The sequence below is a fragment of the Ctenocephalides felis genome, unplaced genomic scaffold (assembly GCF_003426905.1).
Source record: "Ctenocephalides felis isolate EL2017-DRISC unplaced genomic scaffold, ASM342690v1 CF-g0.4_SCAFFOLD_01604, whole genome shotgun sequence".
Lineage (NCBI taxonomy): Eukaryota > Metazoa > Arthropoda > Insecta > Siphonaptera > Pulicidae > Ctenocephalides > Ctenocephalides felis.
In genome coordinates this window covers 42,474,692-42,483,842 of record NW_020537758.1, presented here as the reverse complement: position 1 = coordinate 42,483,842, position 9,151 = coordinate 42,474,692, and the positions used below count along the sequence as shown (strand labels likewise).

The window sequence follows — 9,151 nt, the reverse complement described above, 5'->3', positions numbered from 1 at the left end:
ATTATCTTGCATGGTTTTTATGATTTATCACTGTTTAATTTATGCGTTTATAAAATTTCACATCAATAACCTTCTAATTATTTTATATGAATTATTTAATTTCTCATAAATGCAATTACACAATATCCAATAAAATTTATATTTTTTACGCTATATATAAAGAAATACTTTCAATTAGAGCCGCCCATATATCCATAATTTTTGACTAAGAATGCGCAGTGTGTTGAAGTGCTTGAATTAAATGGTAAACATATTTTTTTTTAATTTTTATTATTTTAGACCTTAAATATTATTTGAGGTCTGAGGTATAATCTAGTTGTTTTTGTCAATACTTTACACTTGTGATTTATTGTAAATATTGTTTGTGGTATGAAAATGGTGACTGAAGTGATGGTTTTCAATAAGCAAATTTAGTTAGCATAAAATTAACAAATATAATAATTTGAATTAACATAAAATTAACAAGTATAACATAATTATAATTTGTAGTTAGATGTCAAAAATTGAACTAAACTACAATAATATATCATTATAATTTCATGAATTATATGAATTTATGAAGCAATACGAATTGTTTCAATTATATTAAGAAGCATTTTAAATAATTCGAGCCATATGGGATATTTATTACGAATATGTATTTTTGTAAAGTTTATTACTGTATAGAATAATTAATTAAGCAATATGCTTAAAACTTCAATTAAAAACATAAGTACTTTGTATAAGATATTGAATATGAATTATAATTCAGTAAGAGCTAAAACATAAAGAAATCTAAAACATAAATTCATCATGGATTTGCATATTTTAATAAAACCTATCCCCAATAATAGCTTCTTCTTTCAATTTAAAACTAAAAAATAAATATTTTTTCATAATATTTTTCATCAGTGCACGATGTCTGTAATCAAAGAATGCTGCCTTTTGGCCATTTTCTTGGGGGCTTTAAAATTTGGCCAATCTGCACGAGTGCTACGAGAAAGATTTAATTGGCGTGTGTTAGACTTTGCTTATCCAACAATTGAAGAAAGACTGACTGCCATCAGCAATGGCCAATTTATCCCTGAAAATGGTTTACCAGTAGGAATCGAAACGTGGGGGGACAGGATGTTTGTCACTGTGCCCAGATGGCGTGAAGGTAATTTGATAAATTATTTGATTATTATTGAACATTTGTAATTTAGAATAATCACATTTATATGTATATATACTAGATGACCCGACAGACGTTGTCCTGTGCCCACGTCTGCAATTCTGAAACTCCAACAATTTTTAATACCCCAACCTATACTTTGCAATATCCTATTTTGCCTGCCTTTGTGATTCATTTATAATCTTAACATAACATATACATTTTGGAAATTGCAGTCTTTTAAACAGTATAACAAATTTCCGAAAGAATTATATTATTATAGTATCCGCATTAAAAGTACAATATTACCTTCGATTTTTTCACTCAAAATAATTGCTTCAATAATGTTGCCTAAAATTTTTACAATCTCGCACCATATTTCAGTTAGATTTTAGTAATTACAATACCTTAATTACTTTTTTCTCACTAGTAACTTATGATACATTATTACTTAAGTTCATATTTTAAGCAAATTAATTTGTCAAATTCTGTTCATATGTACACTATTCAATCTACGATCAACTAACTACAAATTCCATATCCAATGTCAAACAAATGAATTTTTTCCATGATACTTTTGACAATGATATGTTGTTTTTTGCATTTTTCCATTTTACAATATTACTATAGTTCTATAATCATTTAAATCCTTAAAATTTTCCTTAACAAACTTCAAAAAGATTTAACAAAATTCGAATAACCGTGTAGGAGGCGTTTTGATTCATACATCTGTACAGATATATAAGTATGTATATATATATATATATATATATATATGTGTGTGTGTGTGCGTGTGTATGTGAGTGTTTCATAAAATATTATATATTAGTGAAATGTAAATCGTGTACATTTTTCTGTATCATTTTACTCATGTTGAACGCAAATCAAAAGTAGTTTCCTAATTACTTAATCACCTTACGTTCCAGCAATTATTTTAGTGATTATATTAGATATTTAAACTCTTATAATGAATATTGAAAACTACGGTATATACATGCAAATTAATATTTGCTGTACCATGATGAAATCGATATCAACTAATGATAAATTTATTGTAATTTGAATTGCTAAATAATAGAAGGGATTATTCTGAATTTGCAGATGCATATTATTATTGCTATAAAATACTAATATAAAACTTGTTCCTTATTTATAACTTAGATCTTAAATAAATTAAAATAAATTCAATTTGAAAAATATACATAGGTAACAATATATAAGAAAAAATAATTACTCATTTTTATTTTCTGTTACACTGTTTATGTTTGAAATATTTGACTGAAATATGGATACTAGAGATCAAAATAAGATACTTTGCTGAAGAAACCATACCTCTAAAATGAATTATAATGTCCCGTGCATTGACCCAAAGATAAGGGTTGAATTTTGAAAAAACACCCAGGAAGGGTCCCAGAGAGTGAACCACGGGCACGGGTCAATCGACCTTCCAAAGTTAGTGAGAGTCGTTCATACATTTGGGCCTGATTGGGGCACTCTAAATGGATCAAAATAAAGTTTTAAAATTTTAACCCTTATTTTTGGGTCAATACACGAGACATCAGAATTCATTTTAGAGGTATGGTTTCTTCAGCAAAGTATCTTATTTTGATCCCTAGTATCCAAAAATCATATGTGCCTAAGCGACTTTCTGTGACGAAACGAGGAGATAGTATTAACCTGAAAAAATGTAGCAAAAAAATTTTTTCACATTGCTTAGAAATTATGAGCTTTTAAGTGCAACTTAGAGCTTTGATACAATTATGACACTCAATCTTTGGAACCGTAATCGTGAATAACATTTCTAAGACCACAGCAAAAAAAAAACACAATATCCCCAAGTTTTCAAGAATTGAGAGTTTTTGTTGAACTATTTAAACTAAGAACTTAAAATTTTTAAAATCGGTCGACTCTATGTGGCCCTTCTTTAAAAAATGTACTGAAGTAGGTTGCAAGTTTCAAATTTGGCGCATCTAATCAGGATTGTAAAATGGTGAAATACTTGATAATTTTATTATTGAGAAATTTTACAACCTAAAAATGGCACGATAACGACTGACGTATTAAAAATAAAACTGAATGCCTTATAAATAGTTATAAACAACATTAATAAATTATAAATCACTCGAAATGATTTCAAGAATGCAGATATTTATATATCACTAATACGATGAAATACTTTCAACATTTTCTACGTCGATTAACTAATATGTCAAATGGTTGACATTGGAAAATCGGCAGCCGTGTTACTTTTTCTAGCATGTTCGAGACACATTTTACTTAATTATTACATAAATGTCCCGATAGATAAATTGCCGTTTCTCGTAAACTGTTCAATTATGCTGAATATCGTTAAACGTGGTTGACTCGGTACACATTCACTGAAATTGCAATATAATAAATTATTTATTTTGCAACTTGTTTTTAATATACCAATAATTGCAATAATATAGTATGTTTTACGCCTACCTATAAGATTTTTTGCTGGAACATTACTAAATTTGCAGATCTAATCTATGGTAAATTATTGGTAAATTTATGTCAGATAATATTTAGTTCTTTTGGTTGATTTTTGAAATACCAAAAAACTGATCGGTTGCGCAAAAATTTGATAATTTTATGATACATGATTAGGACTGACTATCTTCAAGGCAGAGTTCAAAATATCCTCAATCTGAATAAAATTTGGATCTTTTTTTTGCATAGTTTTATTGTCAATCAAAATAATATACATTTTTAAGACAATATAATGTCTGTAATGTTAATGCATTTAAGAGATTATCTCTTATGAGATAACTCTTTTTTTTTGACATTTTATTTAAGATCGTAAGTCCATTTTTTCCTCAAAATTCGTGTGGGATATTTTTCGCTTAATTCTTTTAAATATATGTTTGGGTGACCTGGTAGTTTTTCGTGGTATTTTTTGCTCCTTTCTTTTATCATTTCATTAATAGTTTTTATTTTTAGGTCTTTATGTAGGGCATGCATCTTAAAATTTTCGATTGCGCTACTTGTATTTTTTTTATATTTGAATTGCTTGCGCACGCCCATAGCTCAATGCCGTATGTCTAAATTGGGATAATTATTGTTTTATATAAAAGGAGTTTGTTTTCATAGCTTTGTATTTTACGCTCTCATATTTTGGTATTTCTATGTTGTTTATTTTTACGCTTGGGCAGTCCAGGGTTCTTGTTGTGAAGGTTATATGGCTAGATTTTCTTTTATTTATTTTAATCTTCCACTTATTGAGCCTCTTTTCAAATTCGGAGACATATTGTTGAACAATTGCCGTTACGACGAATGCACTTGTATGAGTTTCCATGACAACTGTAAAAATTTAGATCTAATCGCTAGAAACGATTATTCCATCCTGGTCGTAATAAAATTTTGTCAAACTATTAAATTTTATCGTATCTATGAAGTTCATGAAGTGCTCTTAAATTTCCAAAGCCATCATCCTCCGTTTGTTGATATTTTACTTCACGATTAATGAGCATCACGTAAACCAGTTGATAAAGTGGTTAAGGCTTTTTAGGGCTTGACATTGTACTTATATTTTAATTTATTTCCAATAGTTTATTTTCTATCATTGACCTAGTAGAATATATTTTTGTGAAATGATTTAATTTCACAGGTATACCTGCCACTTTAAACAGCATTTCCCTGCATTCCAATGACAAGTCGCCTCCATTAGAACCATACCCAGATTGGCCATCTAATAAACAAGGAGACTGCTTGAGGGGCATCACTACGGCTTACAGGATTAAAGTTGATGAATGTAATAGATTATGGGTCCTGGATACTGGTACTGTCGGAATCGGTATGTAAATTATTGTCATGTGTTGTTTATTCAAAATTAGTCTGATTAGAAGAACTATCTTAAGAGATCAACTTTTTTTCTAAGAATTTAGCAATATTCAAATACATCAATTATTTTAAAAAACTATTTGTTTTGAGCATAGGAAATACCACTGTGAATGTGTGCCCTTACGCCCTGAATGTCTTCGACTTAAGAACAAATAGACGCATAAGACGTACTCCATTCAGACCCGAAGTAAGATTTTGATCATTTTATTAACAAAATTTTAGGTACTCCCTAATATAATATATATATTTTATTTTAGGATACCAATCCAGACACATTTATCGCCAACATAGCCATTGATATGGGTTCATCCTGCGATGATACTTTCGCTTATATGAGCGACGAGTTAGGATACGGTTTAATAGTTTACTCTTGGGAAAAAGATAAAACTTGGAGATTTGAGCACAGTTTCTTTATGCCCGATCCTCTTAAAGGAGATTTTAATGTGGCTGGTTTGAATTTCCAATGGGGAGAAGAAGGAATATTTGGTATAACCTTGTCACCAATAATGAGCGATGGACTTAGAACATTGTTCTTCAGTCCTCTGGCCAGTGAGAGGGAGTTTGCTGTGTCTACAAAGATTTTGAGAGACGAAAAGAGGGTAGAAGATAGTTATCATGATTTTCAGGTAAACTTATATTATATTTAAGTACATAATAGTATTAGGAAAATTCTAATGCAATCAATAGTTGAAGTTTATTACAAACTCCTAAGTTCGAAATATACGAGCCAAAATAGTTTGATATTGGTACTAGGGTTTATACAAAAACCGATATTTTAGAAAACCGGTTTTCGAATTTTAATTTTACTAAAAAACCGGTTTTAACCGGTTTTCGAATTTTATAAAGAAAATAAATTTTTGCTCGAGTATTCAGTAAGTTATCCGAAAATTTAGTGTAATTTAGAGCAGTATTTGACTGAATTTTTGTATTGTTTAATTTTATAGATAGTAAACAAATTTTTTTTATTTTAATTAATAGAACTAAATAATAATAGTTTATCTTGATTTAATAACTTTGAAAATAATTATTCGGTATTCATGCATCATTTTCGCATATAAGGATGTAAATATTTTTATGAAAGTGAAAAGAAAGTTTTCGAATAAATAAAAATTATACATTTTTAAATAAAAAAATTCATTAAATTAAAAGAAAACAAAAAAATGTTTATATGATACATGTTGATACATGCTGTGATTTAAATACTCTCATACTGGCAACCAAATTATGCTTAATTGTTTTTAAAGCCTGATATAATAATTCTAAGTTTTTTGTTCTTTAACTTGTGGCTTCTAAAGTTTAAAACTCTTTTTTTTTTAAGTTTGAGTAGAGAAAATTACTTCTTCAAGAAGAAGTCACACTGATTTAAATTAATGTATACACTGGTATACAAATCTAAATTAATATATACAAAACTTTTCTGGGAACTATTGCAGACTGATAAGATACGAAATGCTATGAGCCGATATGATTTCAAGAATTACGCTTTCATCTATCTTTTATATTTGGCTATATTTGTCATCTTCCATTTATACAGTGAAAATCGACTTTTTTCACTAAAAACCCGGTTTTCGAATTCCATAATTTTCGCCAAAAAAACGGTTTTTAAAACCGGTTTTTGAAAACCGATAAACCCTAATTGGTACTAATTAGATAATATACAAGATTTTAATTTCTTCGCAGGTTTTGGAGGAACGTGAAACTTTAGGTCATGTTACAGCCAAAGTTATGGACGACAGCGGCCTCATGCTTTACAACCTTATAGATCGTAATGGAATTGGATGCTGGCACTCATCTTCGCCTTACCAAAAGCAAAATCATGCCCTTGTCGATAAAGACGATGTCGGATTAGTCTTTCCTAGTGATATAAAAATCGATAAAGGAGGAATTGCTTGGGTTTTATCAGATAGGATGCCAGTTTTCCTCTTATCCGAATTGGATTACCATGATATTAATTTCAGGATCTTTTGGGCTCCAGTACAAGAATTAGTAAAAGGAACGGTTTGCGAAATCGATAATACCAGAAATAATATATTTTATGAACCTATTTTCTATAAACCGATATATAATCCGCAGACGGTCTATAAACCAGTTATAAATCAGGGATCAACTCCTGCTGCATACTGGTGGCATAATACTTTGTTTTACAAATAGGGCACACATTTGTACTTTTATTTACGTGTTGAAAATACTCTGATTTGTTACAAGTATTTATTCGTTAATTAGTACTTATATTTCCACTTTGAAAATGAGTCTTATTTAAAGTTATTAAAGTTCACTTCGTGATATAATAAATTAAAAGTTAATCTGTTCATAAAACTTTTGTGAATAATTTCTGAAATTACTCTTTTTTATAAATTTCTAGATGCAATAAAACTACAATTGTCTAAATTGAAACAACGTCTTCTTTAATACATAGATATATGTAGACTACAGTTTAAAAGGCATTTATGTTAGCGTTTTATTAGAAGCCTACAAACCTGTTTAAATTTGCTGTTTATTATTTCATCACTTATATTTATGTATACGAATTGAAAAGTATCTATACTAAAATATCTAAACTTATCTTATTAATGTTATTTTCAATCTAAAAGAATTTATGACAAAGACCGAATATATGGGATCATATTGTTATACTAATAACACAATGGCATTTAATTTACTCTAAATATATTATTTTATGTTTTAATTATATAGATATAATATTACTCACCTATGTACGGCCATTCATTTTAAATAAAATATATTTTAATCAAAAAAATTGATTTGTATTTAGTCCTAACTGAATCATTTTGGATGGATATACGAGATGAACTATGGTATGGCAAAATTATTTTCTTAAATTGATATAATATATAATTTTTTTTAAAAATTTTATATCGTATTTACTTTTTTTTGTATATATAAAATGAAATAAATTATACGATAAGTGAACTTATGAAATATGTTTATTGCTGAACCAGCTATGTCGATATTCATTTTTCTTTTCAAATGTCGTCGACCTAAAAATAGTAATATATATTATTTGTCTCAGGCCGAATAAACTTATTTATTACTATGATTAATATTCAATAAAATCGTGTCAAACTGCCTTGAAGCCATATATCCGAGTAATTTTAAGTTTTATATGAAAACCTTGTTTTCAATAAACCTAAAAAATATCTATTAAAATTTATTACTTTTACCCTCAAGTGCTACTTTGGCGTCTATATATTAGAACAGTAATGAGACGCTAAGCGATATTTTCGGCTTATTAATTTTGCATAAAACGCCCACAGCAGTTTTGTACCAAAAATATTACCATAAAAATATTTTGGACAGAGCTAGTGAAAAAAATATTCACTATAATATTGATACTTTTTTCAGCATATGTTAAAATAAATCAGTGATTTGAAGCATTTTTATTATCTGTTGTAGCACTACACAAACCTGTTTTATTTGAAGGAAATAAATAATGATAGGAAAGTTATCTAATAAAATTAATCATTTTGTTTAATGAATTTGAGTAAAAAGAATTGTGTCATAATTACAGTGGATTATATATAACAACAAAATATTGAATTTTTTTCATAAAAACTAAAGAAAAGGGCCAAAATTACAGTGAATTGAAACGTGAAGCATATGATATTGGGTTAGTATTTTTTTTATAGAATTTAAGGAAGAAGCCAAAAATACATTTGAAAATTGATTTTTTTTTATTTAAAGATTGAAGCCAAATTACAATGGATTTCAAAATGTAATATGTTACATCCAATACATTGTAATAAATTGAATTTTTTTCAGTAGTTTGAAAGGAAAAACATACAACGACAAAATATTGAATTTGTTCTTTAAATTTAAAGAAAGAAGCCAAAATTACGGTGTAATTATTTTTATGACTTCGATACATATTAAATTTTATCAGCTAACAACTAACTTAGTTTTCTGATGTTTTGAACATTTTGGCATACCTCAGAAAAAATGGATGTGTGTGCATGTGTGTATAGATACAATTTTTCGTCCTCATTTTCGGGCGCATAGATCAACGTATTTGTATGGTTCAATAAACATTCGATTCCTATTTATACGGAGATGTGCTGATTAGTTTTTTGCAAAGACAGGTCTAGCCGTTCTCCAGATACGAAGCAAAGAGTGCAGAAAATAAAAATCGACTTTTTG

At 28.2% G+C, this 9,151-nt stretch overlaps 1 protein-coding gene across 1 annotated transcript; it reads left to right on the top strand.

Moving 5' to 3' along the window:
• The first annotated feature begins 897 nt into the window (after positions 1-897).
• Positions 898-7,147, top strand: LOC113373800 (protein yellow-like). The gene is made up of 5 exons (XM_026614076.1): positions 898-1,138; positions 4,764-4,949; positions 5,092-5,183; positions 5,254-5,622; positions 6,677-7,147. The coding sequence occupies exons 1-5, from the start codon at positions 898-900 to the stop codon at positions 7,145-7,147; spliced, it is 1,359 nt and encodes a 452-aa protein (XP_026469861.1).
• Positions 7,148-9,151: the final 2,004 nt, after the last annotated feature.

Excerpts from the sequence above, each read along its gene's own strand:
- LOC113373800 (XM_026614076.1), top strand. The coding sequence starts at position 898 with ATGTCTGTAATCAAAGAATGCTGCCTTTTGGCCATTTTCTTGGGGGCT. Across the intron at positions 1,139-4,763 it reads TGTGCCCAGATGGCGTGAAG|GTATACCTGCCACTTTAAAC; the intron begins GTAATTTGATAA and ends TTAATTTCACAG. Across the intron at positions 5,623-6,676 it reads ATAGTTATCATGATTTTCAG|GTTTTGGAGGAACGTGAAAC; the intron begins GTAAACTTATAT and ends ATTTCTTCGCAG.